Here is a 23023-nt window from a genome sequence, read left to right as displayed (position 1 = left end):
CTGTGGACAGAGTTGTCGCATTTGACTTACAGAAAATCACTATATAGATACGTTCGGTAGTAGGGTCTTCTTTTCAATGACGTCTTACCAGGAAGCATAAGTAAATGATTCTTACAAGCTGAGCTGCTCCGGGGTGGGGGCCGAGAGGATGCGGAGGCAGAAGTCCCTTGTCCTCCTCCTTCTCCCTCTTGGATTCCATGGCTACTGGGAAGCCGAAACCAAAAACTCTCAAAAGTTGCCTCTGGCTATCATTTTTCATTTACCTAAAGCGAGCTTGGAGCCTCCAGGCCCAGCAGTTTTAGCCCCGTCAGAGCCTCTAGTCTGCGGATGATTCAGGATGAGCATCCACTCAGTGACGTGGGACAGAAGTGGGGCTTTATCAAGCCCTTCTCAAGTCATCCCACCACGGCGGTTTCATTGTTTATTTAGCGACAAGACTCTCAGAGGTGACAGCTGCCTTTCGGCTGAGCCTGCCCTAAGAGCGTTTCGGCTGAGGGGACTTGTTTCGGCCAGAGTTCCAGGTGCAGGTCACAGATGTTGTCTCTCTCTCACCTGGCCCATCCCTGCTCTCTGGACGGATCTCGACTTCCCTGTGCACAGAATCAAAACCTGAAACCCAGAATAGTTCATATGCCACTTTCAAAACAGGCCAAGCGTGACCTTTTCTGTTTGAGTGCCTGCTCCAGCTGCTATGGTTGCCTATCAAATTACCTCAGAATTTCGTGGTGTACAGTGACCACTTGTTCTCACAATTGTGAGTGAGGAATTTGGGCAGGGCACAGAGCGCTTGTCTTTTCTCCGTAAGGACTGGGCCTCAGCTGGGAAGACTTGAAAGCTGGGGCTGGACTGAACTGAAGGCTTACTTTCTCACATGTCGCAGTTGATGTTGGCTGGTGACCAGGGCCCTTAGCTGCGGCTGTTGGCCGGACACCTACATGTGGCCTCTCCAAGTGGTCTGAGCTTCCTCATAGCATGGTGGGAGGGTTCCCAGGGTGAGTGTCATGAAACAGAGGGCCAGAAGGAGGTTGTACCGAGGTCTATGACCCGGCCTTGGGGGTCATGCAGTGTCATTTTCCAGCACATTCTGGGTGACCCCCAAGGCTGTCAGGTTCAAGGGGAGGGGAAATAGACTCTGCTTCTTGACGGGGAACAGCAAGGTCTTGGAAGAGCCTGTGAGACTGGAAATGGTACTGTGGCCATTTTTGGAAAAAATGGTCAGTGACAGTGCACTGGTAGGGCGTTGGGAGTTCTTTTTATACCTCCACCGAGGGAATCAGAATATCTGTGCTCTTTACCTGCCCCCAGACCCCCCCAGATCGTTGAGTCCTCAGGGGAAGCTTTAGGGCGTAGCTGATGAATCCATCTGCCCAGTCTCACAGCTTGGGGAAAACATAGAAGAGCCAGGAAGCAGTGGGCTGTGGTTAAGAACCACATTCTGGAGCCAGATGGAAAAGACCGAATCCCATCTCTGCGCCCACAGCCCTCTGGGCTGGAGCAGGTGCCTCTGCCATGTCTCAGCTTCCTCATCTGTAGAATGGGGCTAACAACAGTACTTACCCACCAAGGGTGGTTGTAATTGACTAATGATATGCCTGGCACATATGATGTGCCTAATGAAAATAGCCATTCCTGAAAATAATTATCATTATCAGTGTTATTTCAGCACCTTCTAAAAAAGCTCATGTCCAAGCACTAGCTGTAGGCCTGGCCCCTGCTCCCACCCGTCCTAGAGAAGATTCCTAGGCAGTCACACTCTTCTCTTTTGTTAATCAGGGGACCTCTGAGAAACACCAGCTCCTACTCCTGGTAAGACCCTGGCTGCACGCCCGGGACTTATCCATCTGCTTTTATCTGGTTCTCTAGGTCTCAAAATCTTTAAAAAAGAGCATTTAATATATTTTCTATGGTTTCTTCATTTCTAAATTAATATGCTGTGTTTCCTCAATTCTAAGATCCTACTGACTGTAAGACTCACCACTGATTTTATAACCGAGGGTGGGGGCTCAGAGGGGGGATAAGGAGCACTAACCTGTTGTAAATTACATTCCAATCTCAACAACATCACAGCTGGGCGGGGGTCGGGGGGTGCCCGGGGCCGGCCCTGTGGCCCAGTGGTTGAGTTCATGCGCTCTGCTTCAGTGGCCCTGGCGTTCACCGGTTCGGATCCCGGGTGCAGACCTACACACCACTCATCAAGCCTCGCTGTGGCGGCGTCCCACGTAGAAGAACTAGAATGACCTGCGACTAGGATATACAACTATGTACTGGGGCTTTGGGGAGAAAAACAGAAATGTGTGTGAGGAAGTACAAATTAGAATTAAGGAAACACATTATGTTCATTAGAGTTTAGAAATATAGAAAAACACAAATGGGAAAATAGAACTCATGATTAAGTTGAGCGTATAATTTAACAGACACTTTTGAGAGCGAGGGAGATGCCAATTGCCTGGCTGATCTGAAGCATCAACTGGGATTATCTCGAACAAGCTAGAACATCTGCTCGATTAACCTAAAACCCTGAGTCACAACGAGGGTTGACCACCGTTAACATGCCAGGGACGTGGCTTCCATGGCTTCTCTTGGCATAGAAGTGGGTATATTTCCATATTGTGAATCTTTCTTGGGACCTTTGTTATATTTATTACTATGTTGTGAATATCTTCTCGTGTGATTGAAGCAAGATTGTTTAAAGCTATGTTTTCCATAATTACGAAAGGAATAATATTTTCAATCCAGACATTTAAAAAATACGAAAACTCAAAGGGGAAAAAAGTCACCCATAATGCCATCACCCCGAAGTATTCCCACTTAACCTTTTGTCTCTGGTAGTTTCCTTTAAATGCATGGTTTATAGTTTTATTAGGGTGGTGGATTGTGGGAGGAGTTACAGCTTTGTGCCTGATTTTTTTTCTTAGCTAAGAGAACATTTTTATTAATGGCTACATAGTATTTTGTCATGAGGATAAGCCATAATTTATTTAATCAACATGCACTAGTGGATATTTAGGTTTTTGCTTGTTTTTCCACTTTTATGACACTCTATGATGACTATTCTTATAACTAAATCTCAGCTTATTTCCTGGAGTGTTTCAACAGGGTAATTTACTAGAGATGACGTTCTTGGGTCAAAGGAGATGGCATTTCTTTTAGATATTTGATAATTTGAATTTAAGTCCAGAGATGCCTTCCAGACCCAAGCTCAACCATCAATCTTCAACTATGCATTAGTTTGCTGTTAATATTATTTCACTGATTATTACATACTTATTTTGGGTCAGGCGCAGTGCTGTGCAAGTGTTAACTGATTTTATCCTCATAACATCCTTAGGGTATACTATCATCTCTATTATCTGGATGAGGACACTGAAACATGGACACTGAAACATGGAAAAGCATTTATCCTCATAACATCCTTAGGGTATACTATCATCCCTATTATCTGGATGAGGACACTGAAACATGGAAAAGCATTTATCCTCATAACATCCTTAGGGTATACTATCATCTCTATTATCTGGATGAGGACACTGAAACATGGAAAAGCAGAGCCACACAGCTAGAAAGTGGCACTGGCCCTTGACCTGAGGCAGTTGCACCGAAGTCAAGCTGCCTGTTGGAAAGAAAATTGGATTTACATAGAAAAGAACTGACGGCTGGAGCATCTGCTCCCTGGCCAATATCTGTGGAAGGTCACCAACCTCTCTGGACCATATGAACAGCCATTCCTAGAAGTCTAATACTGAATCCAGTATTAGGGGCAAAGGTCTGGTCCATCTGAACAGGGCAAGCTCCTGGTGAGTTCTTTCACTGAGTGGTTGCTTTGTGAGATCCAAAGAGGCCCAGACCCAGTCTGGATCTACAAGGAAGTTTCATCCCCTGAGGGGCATGAGACTGGAAGGGGATACATGGCAGATGCTAGAAAAGGGGTGGGGGTGAAGTGCTGGAGGAGGGAGAAGCCCCTTCAGTCTGGAGTACAGAAGGGTAGGGAATGCTTCGTGGACAATCTAGACCTGTATAATATGGTAGCCACTAGCCACATGTGGTTATTTAAATTTAAATTAAGAATTCAGTTGCTCAGTCACACCAGCCACATTTCAAGTGCTCAGTGCCCACATGTGGCCATTGGATACCATGTTGTGCAGCACAGGTAGAGAACATTTCCATCATCACAGAAAGTTCTGTTGGACATTGCTGGTCAGGAAGCAGGAGTTTGACAGAGGGAATGGAAGTAAAGGATGGAGAACGGCCAGTGGTCTACTTCAATTTGGACATGGGTTGTGAATGGGAAAGTAAGGTAAATATTTGAAGGGGAGCTTGGAGCCATGCCTTAGCATGACCTGCAAGCCTCATTGTAAATATGGACCTTATATTAGACGTCTATAGTGTTGAAATAGGTAAGTCATGGTGCGAAGGAGTCCTCATCAGATCATGAGTCTCTTAAGTGTCTGTCATGCCTCTGGCCTCATCTTCTGAGGAAGCTGCCTGTGTGTGGCATCACCTACCCTGGATCAAACTGGCTGAAGCAGAGACTACATCATCACCAGGACAGCAGGGAGGTCCAAGGTCTGTGAGGCGGCCTGGTTCCGTGAGGTGGCTCTAGTTAATAGGGTGCTCCCTGTAGAGAGAGTGACATGAGAGGGGCTCAATCCTGGAACATGTGGCAGGGACTCGAGAGAAGGATGCCCACTTGTGGGCTGTGCCCTGGGTGGTGAAGAACGCCCACCAGCTCTCCCCAAGCCTTGCTTGAGAGGGCTGAGGTGGCTCCCTGTGCTCGTTACAGCAAACCCCATCACCTGAGGTGACCTGAGTGGGTGGCCTGCTCCCTGCAGCCTCAGAGTCCAGCCGCTCTGGAGCACCTGCCTTGCCTCGAGTGCCTCACCTCAGTGCCAACCAGGCAAAGGTGCCTCATAGCGGAGAAGCAAAAATAAATAAGTAAACGAGTTCAGATGAGCTGTCAGGAAGGGGTTTAAGTGGCTGTTTAGCCTCTAGAGAGCAGGAAGTCAAGGGTGTCTGTGAGATTCACGCAGAGGAAAGGTTTAAAAAGGAGTTAAGCTGAGGGGTTGTGGGGCAGCTAACCGGTTAGGGTTAAACTGACGGGGGTTCAACTGGAAGGAATCAGTCTCAGTACAAGACTTTCCACTCCTTTGTCTGCTCACAAAGGATCTTTGTTTGGCTTGTAAAATTATACCAGGCATTTCCAGACATCTCAGGGTCTTAGACACGCTTTCCACTCCCCCCTGCCAAGTTAACGAAAGCAGCTTGGGTGTTTTTCCAGTCAATACTGGAAAAACATTGCTCCAGAATTTTCCCTCTACTCTTTGCAGAGAGTCAGACAAGTTGTGTGCAGCCCACCTTGCACCGAGAATTGTAGAAAGCTGCGGGCAACAGCTGTCCACCTGTGGCCCACCTGTGGCCCCGTTCAGACCCTGATGTGCTTGATCATGTCAGGCACGCTCCCCACAAGTCCCTGCACTGGTGTCTGCACTGTGACTTTCCTCACGGCGAACCTACTCGCTTGGTCTGGCTGCGGTCGGGGTGTGAGCTCTTGCACTTTCACTCCATTTATTGGAAGGAACCAAAAATCTTGTCTGCTCTTGAATGAAGCCCTGTGGCATCTCACTGCCTGAATTGCTTATTAAATGGGATTGTTACTTCATAGTCTTTAAAATAAAAATAACAGTTTCCTAACTTCCACTTGTGCCTTTGTGGTAAGAGCAATGTCTGCAAATCTCAATGCATTTTTCCCTCCTCTCTCCCCTCTTAGTTATTAGTTCTTTCTCTGAGCTTATTGGGCATTGTATTTTTAACTTTTTTATTATGGAAAACTTCAAAACTATAGAAAAAGTAGAGAGAATAGCACGATGAAGCCTTCTGTGCCCCTCACCTGGTTGCAACAGTCACCAATTCCTGGCCAGTCCTTGTTGAGCTATATCCCCCACCCACTTAATGCCCCCATATTTTCTAAACAGCTTAATTGAGGTATAATGTACATACCATAAAAGCTACTAGTTTTAAGTATGCAATTCAATGATTTTTAGTAAATTGACAAGAGTTGGGCAGCCATCACCATAATTCAATTTTAGGACATTTCCATCTCCCGCCAAAGATCCCTCGTGCCTATTTGCTCCCATATTATTGTGAAGCGAATCCTGTACCGTGTTTTATCTCATCCATAAATATTTCAGTGTGTGTCTGAATTGCTGGGCATTCTATTTGCTTGTCACGGCGGCACCTGCTCAGGCGGCCCCTCGTCTGCTTGTGCCTAGAAGCCAGCCCCTGCATTCAGTGCTGCCTCCCTACAAGCCCTAGAGAGCCTGAGGGAAATGATTACAGGAAAGAGGCTGCACTCAGCCTGCAGGCCATTTTACACTGGGCTGCTGTTGAAAATGTAGTTTAAGCCCAAATTCAGGTCTACGTATATTATTGAAGGCCTAGTCTGTGCTGGGCTCCAGGGATGCAGCAGGGAATTCGCTGTGCTCCCTGCCCATGGACCCAGATGTAAATTGGGTACACAATTAAGAATGCAGTGGTGGGGCCGGCCCAGTGGTGCAGCAGTTAAGTTAGCACATTCCGCTTCAGCGGCCCGGGGTTCGCTGGTTCGGATCCCAGGTGCAGACATGGCACCACTTGGCAAGCCATGCTGTGGTAGGCATCCCATATATAAAGCAGAGGAAGATGGGCATGGATGTTAGCTCAGGGCCAGTCTTCCTCCTCAAAAAGAGGAGTATTGGCAGCAGATATTAGCTCAGGGCTAATCTTCCTCAAAAAAAAAAAAATGCAGTGGGCAGAGGCAGCTTCGGCCGGGATGAGAGCTTAACCCCTTGCTTCTAGGTTAAAAGCCCCTACTTGTTTCAGGATGGACAAGAGAAGAGTGACGTACTGGTCTTGTCCTGTGTGTTAGAGGTGGGACCTCTCCAGGGTGGTGGTTTTATCTTCCTCTACTCACCCGTCTCTCCCCTCTAGACACCAGGCAGGAGGGCGCAGGAATGTGGCCCAGTGCAGTGCCCGGAACATAGAAGGCCCTCAGGAAGTAGATATAAAATTGCCTTCATTCATTTATTCAACAAACATCTATGGAGAACCCATATACCATTCAGGGTTCCTGACACTGAGGAAACAACAAAAAATAAACAGGTAAAAGATAAACAGCCTACTGGGTAATGATAGGGCTCTGGAACAGAATAATTGAATAAGTGGCATCTACAAATGATAAAATACTTGTCTTTTTAGAAAGCAGAGTATAAAACTATGTATACAGTATGAGCCAATCCTTGAAAAGGAAAAATGATAATGTACATATGTGCTTAAAACATACATATGTGGAGAGCCAGCCTTGATGGCCTAGCGGTTAAAGTTTGGTGTGCTCCGCTTTGGCAGCCTGGGGTTTTGCCGGTTCAAATCCTGGCTGTGGACATGGCACCACTCATCAGGCCATGCTGAGGCGGCGTCCCACATAGCACAACCAGAGGCACTCACAACTAGAATATACAGCTACGTCCTGGGGGGCTTTGGGGAGAAGAAGGAGGGAAAAAAAAAAAGAATATTGGCAACAGATGTTAGCTCAGGTGCCAATCTTTGGGGAAAAAAACAAAACCAACTGTAGAACGCTTAGCCCCGTGTGTGGATATGGGACATGCTCAGAAACAGTAGCAGCATCATTTATGGAGCATGAAGACAAGGAGGGCAAATGCGACATCAGAAACTGTACAGAGAAAACATGGCAGAAAGGCAGTCCATGTGTGAAATTAAGAGGCGACTGTGAGGACTGCCCTGACCCACCAGCCAAGCCCTTGCGGCCTTTTCTTGGACACCGTCCTCTTCATCCCGTTTTTCTCCCCGACAAGCTCCATGGGTTTGTCCCTTCTCCCATGGTGCCACCATTTCAGCTGATCTCATTGAAGGCCAGCTGCTGAGCGGATGCAATTCAGATTTCTCCTGAGCAAACTTTGGGAAAGTTCCTTAATGAAAAGAAACCTTTGAGGAAGAAAGAGGTGGGGCTATGCCTCCTCTCCATGGAGGCTTAACGGGCTCAGGTCCGGTTCTCTGTAGCCCCTCCTGTTCCCACCTTCTCGCACACCCCTGTGGGACTCTTCCTCATTGCTGACTTGAGGCACACCAACCCTGGGTGGGTTGGGTGCGAGCTCAAGCCGCTGAGGCATGGCGGCCCGTCCCTCTGGAATACACTCCCTCCTCACAGAGTCTCGGGGGTCAGGTAGACCTGGATTTGCTTCCTGGTTCCACCACCTACCATCTCTGTGACCTTCCTTGGGCAAGTGACCCACCTGTGGTCCTTACCTTCCTCAGATCTGTGAATGGGGCACAGTGCCACCAGTCACAGCCCTGTCCTCCAGGGGTCTCCTCCAAGAGGTGACTGCCCACGGCCCTATCCTCCAGGGGTCTCCTCCAAGAGGTGACTGCCCATGGCCCTCCCCTCCAGGGGTCTGCTCAGGGAGGTGACTCTCCAAGCCCGTCCTTTCACTTCCATATCTACACACACAGCAGTATGTCCTCCTCTAGTAAAGGCAGGTGTGAGAGGCAGAGGATGCTGTTTTTGTGTCCTTGAAGTTGCCAGTCATTACAGAGAGCAGGAAATTGAATCAGATACTAAAAGAGAAACAAGCTAGAGAAACAATTACTTCAAACAAAAATTTGTGATTTCAGTTTGATTCAAGATAAGCACCAAACCACCAAGTTTGCTACATACTAAATTTCAATGGTACTTGTCATCCTTTGGATACAATGACATTTTGGACAAGTTGAGCTTTCTATCCCTGTCTTCCTAAATGTGATCTGATGACCTCTGCCAGTGGAGAGCAGTGGTGACATGGATGACATGAGAGTCGCACAGGTTGTCCTTCCAGGCTACGTCTGCTGTGGAAAATTGGTTAGGGACAAGTGGAGCATGGCCGGCCTGAATAACAAGCAGAGAATGTTCCATCACGATCTAAGAATCTGGAAACCCTTCTTACATCGCTCTCACACCCTGACGCTCTGCCTCCAGAGCCTGAATTGCCAGACCTCCTGGGGCAGTTAATGAGGGCACTTGGCCAACTTTGAAAGGTGTTTGGAGGATAAACTCAAGTCATTCATCTTTTCTACATGCCAGGCATTGTTGTACTAGGTCCCTAACTGATGTTCAGTGACAAAGCATGATCCTCAAAGCACTTGAGGCCAATAAGGGAGGGAGACGTGCTTTTTTAATGTAATAGAGTGTCGTGGAGCTGTCACAGAGGGTGGCGGGATGACCCCAGAACCATTCATTCACCCAGCGTTGAGCTGAGTACCTAGTGTGTGCAGGGCACTCTGCTGGAAGCAGAGATACAAGTGAAACCAATAAGGTCCCTATAGTAGTTAGGGGAAGGGTAGTAAACAAGTTAACCAAAAAGTAGCTAGAGACCAAATCGCAAAGGCTCCAGGAGAGAGAATCCCGGGGACCTCCTGAGGGACTGGTGTCAGGAACTCGGGGAGCCCAGTGCTCAGAGACACAGAGGTAGCTGGGACCAGAACCTGCATCCCCTTTGGGCCTCCTTAAAGGATGTGTACCTCATTCAAGAGTATGGGAAACTGTTGAAGGGTTTTAAGGAGTTTTAACGTTTTAGTGATTGTTCTGTGGACAGTGGATTGGAAATGAGCAGATTAAAGCTTGTGTTAAAGACAGCATTTCAAACCAGTGAGAAAAGCATGTGCTATTCAATAAATAATGTTTATACAATCAATTAACTATTTAGATAAAATTAGAACCCTACTGTGTGCCCTCACTCATGCCATCTACAGAAAAAAATCCCAAGTGCTTAAAGAGGTGAAAATTTATATATATACACATGTATATAGACAATTCTTTTGTGGCCGGCCCCGTGGCCGAGTGGTTAGGTTCGTGTGCTCTGCTTTGGCGGCCCAGGGTTTCACCAGTTCGAATCCTGGGCACAGACATGGCACTACTCATCAGGCCATGCTGAGGCAGCGTCCCACATGCCACAACTAGAAGCACCCACAACTAAAAATACACAACCATGTACCAGGGGCTTTGGGGAGAAAAACGAAAAAAATTAAATCTTAAAAAATAAATAAATAAACATTTCTTTTTAATGCAGAATACTATTTTATAATCTTCGAGTGGAGAATAAGGTACAAAACCGAGAAGCTATAAAAAATGATGCATAGCGGGCCAGCCCCGTGGCCGAGTGGTTAAGTTCACGCACTCCGCTTTGATGTCCCAGGGTTTCGCCGGTTCGAATCCTGGGTGCGGACATGGCACCACCCATCAGGCCATGTTGAGGTGGTGTCCCACGTGCCACAACTAGAAGGACCCACAACTAAAATATACAACTATGTACTGGGGGGATTTGGGGAGAAAAAGCAGAAAAAAAAAGATTGGCCACAGTTGTTAGCTCAGGTGCCAATCTTAAAAAAAAAATGATGCATAGATTTGACTGCATAAAAAATTTAAGCTCTGGTAAAACAAAAGACTAAAAATAAAGGCAAATGAGAGATTGAGAGAATATATTTTCAATATCTATAACAGACAACAGGTTAATATTCAGAATATAAAGAGTTCCTCGAATCCATAATAAAAATACAAACAATGGAAAAATAGGCCAAGAACGGGAACCTGCAATAATTAATAAATAAGTGAGAAGATATTCGACCCACTAGTAATCATGGAAATGAAGATCAAGTAACAAGCTATCACTTCCATTCTCTTTCAATACAGAAAATAATCTGTGTTGGCAGATTCCCTGTGCAGGGGAACTCCTGTCTTTTCTGGATAGCATTTTGGCAGCAAACATCAAAGTCTTAAATGTGGGGGCTGGCCCCATGGCCGAGTGGTTAAGTTCACGCGCTCCGCTGCAGGTGGCCCAGTGTATCGTTGGTTCGAATCCTGGGCGCGGACATGGCACTGCTCATCAAACCACGCTGAGGCAGCGTCCCACATGCCACAACTAGAAGGACCCACAACGAAGAATATACAACTATGTACCGGGGGGCTTTGGAGAGAAAAAGGAAAAAATAAAATCTTTAAAAAAAAAATCTTAAACGTGAATATGCTTTTGCCCAGAATTTCACTTCTATGAATCTTTTAGAAATGTTCAGACATACACAAAGAAATATGTTCAAGAATATTCTTTGCAGGATTTTTTTGTATTAGTAGAAAGCTGGAGATGTGACAAATGTTGATCAGTAAAAGGCTGTTTAAGGTAGTGGTTCTCAACCAGACACATTTTTGCCCTCCAGAGGACCTTTGGGAATGTCTGTCACAACTGGGGAGGTGCTACTGGTGTCCAGTGGGTAGAGCCCAGGATGCTGCTGAACACCCTATAGGACAGCCTCCCACCAAAGAATTATTCAGCCCCAAATGTCAGTAGTGCCGGAGTTGAGAAACCCTGGGTCAAATAAAGCCACAGCGAATTAAAAGAAAAAGGTAGATATATGTGCCATTAAAGATCTCCAAGATGCGTCACACAAAAATGCCTTTTTACAACTTAATATGTGATCTTTGTAATACAAGAAAACAAAATAAGTAAATTTTAAAAACAACTAAATAATCACTTCACCTCCCCAAAGGTTACCAGCTTCTGCTTTTTTTTTTTCTTTTTTGAAGGAAGATTAGCCCTGAGCTAACTACTGCCAATCCTTCTCTTTTTTTGCTGAGGAGGACTGGCCCTGAGCTAACATCCATGCTTATCTTCCTCTACTTTATACGTGGGACGCCTGCCACAGCATGGCTTTTGCCAAGCCCGTACCATGTCCACACCCGGGATCCAAACCGGTGAACCCCGGGCCGCTGAGAAGCGAAACGTGCGAACTCAACCACTGCGCCACCGGGCTGTCCCAGGTTACCAGCTTCTTATGTGTCCTTCCAGAAATATTCTAGCACAACAAGCATAGGATCTGGTTTTTAATACACTGCAGGTGACTTTGCACACAGTTAGTTTCAAAACACCAGTGCATTAGCCCGCTGTTTGAGGCCTGGACCTGAGAACCCCTGACATAATGTTTTCTAGATTATTCTGCCTCCCTTGTGTTTTCTTTGGCTTTTTATTTTTGGATACAAAGCAAAACTGTGTGCTGTGGGATGGGAGGCTGGGAAGGAGCCTGTAGCAAAAGGCTGATGATGGTGAGTGAGACGAGGACCCAGAGGAAGTGAGCCACATGAGGGTTCTCCTGCACACAAGGGCTGTTCAGGGTGATGGCTGGTGCAGGCTTTAACAGGGAGGCAGGCGTGAATTTCCCTACACCCCAGGGCAGAATTCAGCCCAAGTTGGGAATCTTTCAACCTTCCTTCCTGCCCGCTGCCAGGCAGTCATTTATGGACCTGCTGGGCTCTACGAATGCGGTTGCCAATCACTGAATCATCATCTACATCTCTGACTTTTTGACTAAGCCTGGCTTTCATCTTCTGGGCTTTTCCAGAAAAGCCTCTTAGAGTTGGGTATGAGACCTTTTGATGTTGGCTTTCATCAGTACCTCCTGTCCTCCTGCCTGTCTCTCTCACTGAAACATTATTCCAAGGTTGGAATAAAAACCCCTGTGAGAGGGTGGGATTGGGTGACCTGCCAGCATCCAGCCCGGAGTTCTCAAAACCAAAGGTGTCTGGTGCCATCTTCAGCCAGACACAGGCATGGGCAGTGGACCAGACTTGGCAGGGGTGTGGGAGTGTCAGGCCTGCTGTGAGAATGTCCCTGGCAGAGACTGCAGGCAGCAGGCGACAGGGCCCCCTGAGACCACCATTGGCCTCTGCTGCCCGGCTCAGAAGAAGGCACCTCCTGGAAACTGCCTCTTGAGTCTTCTCCAGAAATTTCCATCTTAGACTTCAAAATTCTGTTTCTTCCTTGAGAGACACCCACCCGGGCTGAGAACCTGGGTAAGCTGTCTAGGGTCAGCTGTGGAGTTAAGACCAGACTGTTTTCGTTTGAAGTTCTCAGGGGACAGTCATTTCTCTCAAGTAATGTCAGCTTGCTTCGTCTCCTGTGAAATTGAAACCTGCTGCTGCTTTCACAAAAATCGTCTCTTCTTTCTAGTAAGAATGCTGATAGAATGGAGTCAGAAAGGACACAGTTTGGGGGAGAGGGGGCTGGTTTCTAATCTGAGGTAATTCCAGTGACTCTAGACAGGGCCACAGCTGGTCTGTGAGACCCTCTCGTGGAGCTGAGGGTTCTTGCCACATTACTTTTATGTCCCTGGACATTGATGTTAGATAAATATCTATAAATATTTTCAAGTTTCGTGACAGTTCAGTATAAAAGAACAAACCTGCAGGAGAGGAGCTAGAAAGCACCCTGAGAAACAAGTTAGCCCTTTGGATGGTATCACATTTAAGTTACTGTAAACAGAACCACGTCAGTGTTCTGGAAGCCTCCTGGCCTTCTTCACTGAACTCCTATGCGTCATCTCTGAACTTCACTGGGTTTGTTGACTTGCTTTTCTAACTGGGGGTAAGAAGAGGTCCTGAGAGGGCCAGGTGGGGGTGGCCCTGGAGAGAACCAGCACCACAGGGCCTTTCCTCCACCACTGTCTTGTCCTTTCTTCTGCTTCACCTGTCTGGCTGCCCCCTGAGTGCTGATCTAAATGATCAGGGGTCTCCAGCATTTGCAGAGGTTACCTACTGGCCTTAGAAGAGTTCCTGAAAAGTTTGGTGTCAATCAAATCTTTTTTTTTTTCTTAGAGTACTAATTAAGATGCTGACCATTTAAAGCAGGAGTGAATGGATTATTAGGCAAAAAGGAAGCTTTTAGTAACATGCATAAGTACACACCATCTGCTGTCTGAATGAGATTCTCCAAAATTGAGCTTTCTTAAAGAAGAGCCCATGGTAGGCGGCCATAGGCCGAGTGGACAGAATTAGGGAAGTCCGATTTCGGAAGGCAAGTTTCCCAGAGAGGTTCGAGCTGCTTCGTGGTAGAGCAGTGCTGTACTTCCTGCCGCACGGTACTCAGCCCCAGGAGCTCAGAGGGGAAGACCTGCTCGAGCCCCATGTGTTCACTGGGAAACTCCCACCTCACGGTGTCACCATGAGAAAGAGCTGACTCTGTCACACATGAAGGATTGTAAAAATTATTCTAATCTTTGCTTGAAATTAGGTGCAAAATTGCTTCTCCACCTAGAAATCACACTGCATAATTCTGACTTATCTGCATTTTAGGGCAGGCCTCGAGTAAAAATGCCCCAACATGTGTGGGGGTCAGTGCAAGGCTGGGGGAGACCCGTAGACCTCCCAGATAGGTGCGGCCTCGCAGTGGGGGCTGATGAGGCAGCAAAGCCCTGGCGATCGTGCACACTCCTGCATGAGGCGCAGGCTCCCCTCGGAGCTTTAAAACAACCCCAAAGCGTGAATCATTATATTACCATGGCTGGCTGGCTTAAGAGGAACCGAAAAAATGAAAATACTCACTTTGCTCATTAGCAAAGAGAAATATGCAAATGTTGAGGGTCCCTTTGTGTCAGAACCACACTCTTCTGTTTTGATCTGTTAAGCAGAGCCCTCTGCATGCCCTCTTCAAGCCAAAAGTTCTTTTCTGCCTGTTGTACCTATGACTGAGGACCTGGATACAGTGCTGCAAATGAGGGGCTTTAGAAAATAGAGCCTTTTTAGCATCACCCACTTTCACCAGCATTAGATCCATTTTGTGATTTAATTCTCATTGTGGATTCACATTTTCTACAGCAGGGTGTCTCCACAGAAGCACAATACTTTGGGCCACATTTGAGACCAGATAGTTCTTTGTTGTGGGGGCTGTCCTGTGCATTGTGGTGTGTGGCAGCACCCCTGGACTCTACCCACTAAATGCCAGTAGCACTCCCCGTAGTTGTCACAACCAAAAATGTATCCACACATTGCCAAATGTCCCATAGGATGCAAATCACACACAGACACCCCGTTTGAGAATCACTGTTCTATCAGAAAGAAGCAGTATAAAATAGTCTTTGTCCTAAATTGGTTGTCCTTTTAAAACAGACCCTAAGATTTTACAGGCTTTTAACACCTGTGTGTAATTAGTTTATTTATCATGTGGAGTGAACCAGATTTTATTCTCTTTGAATGGCCTTCACAAAACTCAGTCTTCTCTCCCCTCTTCCAGTCTGTTCTCCCATAGTATTCGTATGTTGCTAATAATTTGCCTGACCTGTTAATTCATTAACATGCCATTAATTGATTAATTCTGCACTTGCATTCAGTCATTCCTGCAGCAATATACTTACCCAGCTCTCGCCACATGCCCAGTGGTGAGCAAGCGCCGCCTCATAACCAAGATTCCCACCCGTCTGATAACACATCCACCTTGCTCAGCTCGTTTATGGTTTTTGGAAGGCAAAATGCATCTGACGTGGGGGAACATGGTCCCTGGAGTCAGAGAGACTTGAGTACAAAGCCCACCACTGCTGCTTATAAGCTGGGTAGCCTTGGACTAGTTATTGAACCTGTATGCCTCGGTTTCCCCATCTGAACATGGGGGTGAGTCTGTCTACGTGGCAGAGTTCTATGAGATCGTGCACATCAGGCATCAGTAAATGGTAACCTGTTGTCTGCCAACTGATAGGTTGTAATGTATGAACTGCCATCTTTGTGGGTCAAAACCAGTCAAATGCTAGCAACTTCTACAGTTCAACCTAATATATAAACCCGAGGTCCTGTATCGTGCTGACTCTGTCTTTGCTCTGTGGTGGTCCAGCAAATAAACGGAGTGGTTCTGCTTGCTTATTTCCCCACAGTCCTGCCCTCTCTCTGAGGAGACATCCTGTCGGCACAACCTAACAGTTCAGAGAGGGCAGCATTCACACCAGCCTGTATTTTTAAAGCTTGTACTATGGGGAGTTGCATGCACTCTTCGAACCTTGCAGCCAATTTGTGAGGAAATAACCTGAACCGTAACTGTTCCTCAGTTTTCTGTTGTTGTCCCCTGGGTGCCGGCCTCGGGCAGGCCTCTCTCTGATGTCTCTGTATTTGTGTCTCAGGTCACTCTGCTGATTGCCTTCATCTGTGTGAGGAGCTCTCCGTGGACCAGCTACAGTGCCTACAGCTACTTTGAAGTGGTCACCATTTGCAACTTGATAATGATCCTTGCCTTCTACCTGGTCCACCTCTTCCGCCTCTACCGCGTGCTCACCTGTATCAGCTGGCCCCTGTCGGTAAGGGAGTGGCGTGGCCCTGGCCTCGCACATGCAAGTCGGGATGGCAGCTGGGGCACTGAGACCCAGTGGAGTCCTTCTGTCTGCTCAGCCCACTTCTTTCATCCTCCTTTGCTGCTTCTGCCCTGAATTTCCCTGTTTGGTGGACCTCTCTGCCTGATGTCCCCCTGGTTTCTAAAACTCACCTTCCAGCTACAAGAAGGCTGTGCCTCTCGCTTCAATCTTCATTTTCTGAAGTGACCGAAAATGGTCACTGTGTGTATAAGTTGGGAGGAAGAACATGGAAGGAAGAAGCTAACAAAGGTGATGGGAATTTATACTCTTGTGAGTATTGAATGATAAGATTTATCAGCTAAAATAAACTAGCAGAGTCTGACGAAAGATTTCAGAAGTTGCCAGGGTTTTTTCTTCCCACTGTGTTATTTTTTAAAACGGCTTTATTAATGTATAGTTGACATACCATACAATTACCCTTTTAAAGTATACAATTCAGTGGATTTTAGTATATTCCCAGAGTTGTACAACCGTCACCACAGTCAATTTTAGAACATTTTCATCACCTCAAAAAGAAACCCCATACACTTTAGCTGCCACCTCCTACCCCTCATCCCTCCAGCCCTGAGCAACCACTAATCTCCTTTCTGTGTCTATACTTTTCCCACTCTGGACACTTCATGTAAATGGAATCATATATATGGTCTTCTGTGACTGGCTTCTTTCACTGAGCAGAGTGTTTTCATGGTTTATCTATGTTGTAGCATGTATTAGTACCTCATTTCTTTTAATAGTCAAGTAATACTCCATTGAAAGGCTATACCAATGGATAAACCAGTTTTGTTTATTTATTCATCCTTGATGGACATTTGGGTTGTTGCCACCTTTGGCTGTTATGAATAATGCTGCTGTGAACATTCATGTACAAGTTTTTTATGTGGAAATGTTTTCATTTCACTTGAGAATATACTTAAGAGTGGAATTATTAGGTCACGTGGTTTAACTGAGGAACTGTGTTTAAGTGAGGAACTGCCAGACTGTTTTCCAAAGCGGCTGCACCATTTTACATTCCCACCAGCAGTGTATGAGGGTTCCAGTTTTTCCACATTCTTGCCAACACTTGTTATTTTCTGTTTCTGATATTAGTCATTCTAGTGAGCGTAAAGTGGTATCTCCTAGTTCTGATTTGCATTTCTCTGATGCCTAATGATGTCAGTCATCTTTTCCTGTGCTTTTTGGCCATTTATATATTTTCTCTGGAGAAATGTCTATTCAAATCTTTTGCCCATTTTTGATTAGCCTGTCTTTTTATCATTGAGTAGTAAGAATTCTTTGTATATTCTAGTTAAAAGTCCCTTATCAGATATATGATTTGCAGATACTTTCTCCCATTCTGTTGGTTGTTTTTCACTTTCTTGATAGTGTCCATTAAAGCACGAGTTTTGAATTTTGATGAAATCTAATTTGTCTATTTTTCTTTTGTTGCTCATGTTTTTGGTATAATATCTAAAAAGCCATTGCCAAATCCAGGATCATGAAGTTTACCTCTGTGTTTTCTTCTAAGAGTGTCATAGTTTTAGGTCTTACATTTAGGTGTTTGATCTATTTTGAGTTAATTTTTGCATACAGTATAAGGTAAGGATTCAGCTTTATTCTTTAGCATGTGAATATCCACTTGGCTCAGCACCGTCTGCTGGGAAGATTGTTCTTTCCCCGTTGAATTGTCTTGGCACTCTTGTGGAAAATTAGTTGACCATAAACACATGGATTTATTTCTGGACTCTAAATTCTGTTGCATTGATCTTACCACACACTCTTGATTACTGTAGATTTGTAGTAAGTTTTGATATTGTGAAGTATGAGTCTTCCCATTTGTTCTTCTTTTTCAGGATTGTTTTGGATTTTTACAATTCCGTGTGAATTCTGGAATCGGCTTTTCAGTTTCTGCAAGGAAGTCAGCTGGGGTTCTGATAGGAATTGCACTGAATCTGTAGATCAATTTGGAGATTATTTCCATCTTAACAATACTCTGTCTTGTGATACATGAACATGGGAGGTTTTCTCATTTATTTAGGTCTTTAATTTCTTTCAACAATGTTTTGTAGCTTTGAGAGTGTAAGTTTTGCACTTGTTTTGTTAAATTTTTTCCTAAGTATCTTTTTCTTTTTGATGCTATTTCAAGTGTAATTATTTTCTTAATTTCTTTTTTGGATTGTTCCTTGCAAATGGATAGAAGTAGAATTGGTTTTTGTATGTTGATTTTGTGTCCTCAACCTTGTTGAACTCATTTATTAGGTCTAACAGATTGTTAATGGATTCCATAGGATTTTCTACATACACGATCATTCCATCTGTGAATAGAAATAGTTTGCATTCTTTTCCAATCTGGATGGCTGTTATTTCATTTTCTTGCTTTATTGTAAGAAATTAGTTGAATGTTGAATTGAAGTGGCAAAAGCAAACGCCGTTATCTTGTTCCGGATCTTAGGAGGACAGCATTCCATCTCTCATCATTAAATGTGATAGTAGCTGTGGGTTTTTTGTAGATGCCATTCATCAGATTGAAGAAGTTACCTTCTAGTCCTACTTTGTTGAGTGTTTTTATCATGAAAGGGTGTTAGATTTTGTCAAATGTTTTTTCTTTGTCTACTGAGATAATCATGTGGGTTTTCCCCCCAGTATTCTATTAATAGAGCATATTACGTTGATTTTCATATGGAACCAACTTTGCATTCCTGGAATAAATTCTCATTGGTCATGGTGTATAATTCAGTTTATATGTTGCTGGATTTGTTTTGCTAGTATTTTGCTGAAGATTTTTGCATTTGTGTTCATAAGAGAGATTATTGGTCTAAAGTCTTCTTGCTATGTCTTTGTCTGGTTTTGTTATCAGGGTAATATTGACCTCAGAATAATTTTGGAAATGTTCCCTGCTCTTCTGTTCTTTAGAATAGTTTGTAAAGAACTGGTGTTAATTCTTCTTTAAATGTCTGGTAGAATTCTGCAGTGAAGCCATCTGGGCCTGGGCTTTTCTTTTGTCATTTTTTAATTATTAATTCAAACTCTTCTTGTTATAGACCTATTCAGATCGTTTATTTCTGCTTGAGTCATTTCAGGTAGTATGTCTTTCTAAGAATATGTCCATTTCATCTAAATTATCGAATTTATTGACATATAATTGTTCATAGTATTCTTTTAAAATCCTTTTTATTTCTGTAAGATCAGTAGTGATGTCCTCTCTTTCATTTCTGATTCTGATCATTTGAATCATTTCTCTTTTGTTTCTCAATCAGTCTAGCTAAAGGTTTGTCTGTTTTGTTGATCTTTTCAAAGAACTAACTGTTGATTTCATCGATTTTCTCTATTGTTTTTCTGTTGTCTGTGTCATTAATTTCTGCTCCACTCTCTATTTCCTTCTTTCTTCTTGCTTTAGGTTTAATTTGCTCTTTTTTTCCAGTGTCTTAAGGTAAAATTTAGGTTATTAATTTGAAACTTTTCTTCTTTTTTAATATAGGCATTTACAGCTAGAAATTTCTCTCTGAGCGCTGCTTTAGTTGCATCCCATAATTTGGGTATATTGTGTCTTCATGTCATTCATCTCCAAGTATTTCCTAATTTCCCTTGTGATTTCTTCTTTGACCCATTAGTTAGTTAGGAATGTGTTGTTTAATTTCTACATATTTATGAGTTTCCCAGATTTTTTCTGCTATTCATTTCTAATTTCATTTCGTTTTAGTTGGAGAACATACTTCATATTATTTCACTCCTTTTACATTTGTTGAGGTTTCTTTTATGGTTTAGCATGTGGTCTGTCCTGAAGAATGTCTTGTGTGCGTTTGAGAATAAGTATATCCTACTGTTGTGCGGTAGCGTGTTTTGTAGATGTCTATTAGGTCTAGTTGTTTTATAATATTGTTTGAGTCTTCTATTTCCTTGTTGGTCTTCTCCCTAATTGTTTTATGCATTATTGAAAGTGGGGTATTGAACTGTTACTCAACTATTATTTTTGAATTATCTATTTCTCCCTTCCTTTCTTTGAGTTTTTGCTTCATTTATTTTGTTGCTCTGTTATTAGGTGCATACATGTTTATATTTGTTTATCTTCTGCATGGATTGATTGACATTTTCTTCATTGTGACGTGTCCCTCCTTATCTCTAGTAACAGTTTTTGTTTTAAAATCAATTTTGTCTCGTGCTAGTATAGCCACTCTAGGTTTCTTTGAGTTGCTATCTGAATGGCGCATCTTTTCTACCTTTCTGCTTTCAATCTCTTTTTGTCTTTGAATATAAAATCTGTCTCCCGTAGACAGCATATAGCTGAATCTTTTTCTATCCAGTCTGACAACCTCTGCTTCTTGGTTGGATTGTTTTAAGCATTCACATGTAACGTTATTCCCACTGTGTTATTTTGAGAGAAATTTCTTTTGTGTTCCTAAGTTATAAAGCCCCCTTCCAAGTTATGGCACCTTCCTGCTGCTTTTGAGAGCAGGCTCCTTTGGGCTTCCCTGATGCTGGTAACGAACAAGCAAAGGAGAGAATAAAAGCTGGGGGACAAGAACGAGGGTGGGCTGACAGGGGAGTGAATGTTGGAAGGACAAGCTCAGCCTCACGTTTTTGGCTGAGGACTATTTAGGTGCCTTCCATTTGGGACTCTCTAAAGGCAGTTTTCCTATCCCGTGTCATACTCCTCTTTCTTTGTGTGAGAATCTTGGAGGTAGGGAACTTCCAGTTACTAATCTTTAGTCAAAATCTCTGTGGTCTACCTTGTGATATTCCTTTCTGGTCACTAAGGGAGAAATCAGGTTCTTTGATTTTGCACAGCTTTGAGAGGAGTTACAGCTTAAAAGTGGAATGCTTTTCCAAAATTTAATGGCTGCCTGCCCTAATGGGCAGAACTCCATGAAGGAATAATTTCTCACTTCTCTCTGGAGACAACTGAAAATGGATATACTGTGGATTCAGAGTGAGTACTGTCTATCCACGGCTCTAAGCCCCAGTTCTCCTCTGACCTGGTGTTTAATGGGGAGGAGGAAGAATGAGATGGAAACATTACCATGCTGCTGAATGACAGAGGTCCAGCCTCATCCTGGGCCTGCAAAGATACCATTTTAATCATGGAGAGTGAATGGGGTGGAAATGGCTGGCCCCATGCACCAAAGGGAGGAGCAGAGGCTGAGTCAGTCCTGCCAGGAGACTCATCAGCAGTGCTTGGCCTGAGAGCATGCTTCTGGAGAGAAAAGAGGGAAGCCAAAATGAGGACAAAACCACGAGGACTTAGGAGAGAGAAAGCCAGCTCCCACCACACACCCACAAGCACTTCACAGAAGGGCCGCTCACCTCCCTGTTTGAGGGGGCCAAGCACCTCTCAGGTCCACACCTAACGCTGTTCACAGAATGGGCAGACACTCCAGGCAGCCACCAAAGCCAGCACATTGTCAGCCCAGAACTTTCTCTGAAGCAGAAGCGGAAGGCACACATCTCTTTAAGGGGCTTTGCTTCTCAGAGCTAGAGCTTTATTTAAACTCTCCAGCCTGGGAATTGCAAGAAGCTCGTTTGCTTTTTAGTAGCTCTAGCTGGAGGTCAGGGTGCTGTCTACAAATTGATCCCAGGAGTGAAGCAGTGCTTAGTGGATCTGTGTTCTCCTTGTCCCCTTTTCCTGTCTGCCCAGCATCTTTGCTCTCTTGCTTGGCCTCATCCTGGCCAGCCTTCCACCCTGGTTGCCTGTGAGCTGTGCTGCTCCTGTGGGGGTGTTACAGGGAGAAGAGGAAGGGTCACTCCCTCCCCTTCTGTTTATCTCCTCTGATGCCTGGTTGCCTCTAAGAGCCAGGAGTGGACCTCCCTACCCACTGCTTTGCTTTGTTTTTGCCCCCAGGAACTTCTGCACTATTTAATCGGTACCCTGCTCCTCCTCATCGCCTCCATCGTGGCAGCCTCCAAGAGTTACAACCAGAGCGGACTGGTAGCCGGAGCGGTGAGGATGTTCTCGGGGAGCATTCAGGAAGGAATTCATGCCTCGAATGCTCATGTTCTTCCTGACAGGGGCAGCGAAGGGATTGTGTTCTGGGGCCTTTCTTTCACAGAATCAGTACCCACCTCCATCCAGCCAGCAGCAGTCTCCAGAGAGCCTTAAAGCTGGGCCCAGAGTGGAGGGTCTCAGAAGGTGGATCATCAGGGCTGTCGGCAAACTCACATGGCCCCAGCGGCCCAGCCCCCTCCCTCTTAGAGCCACTCCTTAAATCAGGGGGCAAGTAGGTTTTAATTCACATGCCCATTCTGGTCCTTTGCCCGTGGCTGCCTCAGCCCCTTGCAGGGACAGATTCTGAGGCCTCTCGGGCCCAGGGGAACAGTACTGTGATCAGTTAGTGATATCTGCCATGAGTCCTAGCTTTGCCCTTCCTGATTTTTAACAGTATGCGGGCCAGGAAATAACCCTCCTCTACCTTTCAAAGGTGAAAATTGATCCATCTGATAGGCTGAGTAGAAGTAGCATGGAAATGTCCAAAAATGCAGTGCTGTGGGGCTATGTGTAGTTGTCACCCATACAGACACATACATCCGCGTGTATATACGTTATTTTTAAAAGACTTGCAGATTCCCGTCGTCTGAGCTCTGGTTTAGTTGCTCACAGTTTGGTGCCTATGCTGATTTGCTTCCCGGACGAACAGGCAAGCTTTTTAAAATGAGTTTTAAGAAAAGCTGTCTGTGTGACACTCACTCTTTCATTTACACACGTTACCAAAATTCTCCAGACTTTTGGCCGAGGTGAGTTCGTGCCTGGAATTCCACTGAGGGGCGGAGTCTGCTCTCCAAAGGTCGGCGTGGGGCAGACGGTCTGTGCAGAGGGGCAGCCAAATCTAAACACTCGTGCCCCTTAGGTGCCTCCTGTCCCACACCCACCCCCCAT

General features: G+C 45.0%; 1 protein-coding gene across 4 annotated transcripts in view; it reads left to right on the top strand.

The window, feature by feature from the left end:
• Window positions 1-23023, top strand: part of CMTM7 (CKLF like MARVEL transmembrane domain containing 7) — a 60816-nt gene that overhangs the window by 33321 nt on the left and 4472 nt on the right. For 2 of the 4 annotated variants that reach the window (XR_011496296.1, XR_011496295.1), the window contains exons 2-3: window positions 15952-16125; window positions 21992-22367. Coding sequence is in view for 2 of the 4 variants with exons in the window: in XM_014827170.3 (XP_014682656.1) it covers window positions 15952-16125; window positions 21992-22090 (273 nt within the window). In the remaining 2 variants the exon portion in view is untranslated. The remainder of the gene's footprint in view (window positions 1-15951; window positions 16126-21991; window positions 22368-23023) is intronic. The other 2 variants (XM_014827170.3, XM_044754598.2) reach the window with 1 other exon arrangement.

Source organism: Equus asinus, chromosome 21, assembly GCF_041296235.1.
Source record: "Equus asinus isolate D_3611 breed Donkey chromosome 21, EquAss-T2T_v2, whole genome shotgun sequence".
Classification (NCBI taxonomy): Eukaryota; Metazoa; Chordata; class Mammalia; order Perissodactyla; family Equidae; genus Equus; species Equus asinus.
Note: the sequence above shows the minus strand (reverse complement) of the source record. Positions and strands in the feature narration are given on the sequence as shown.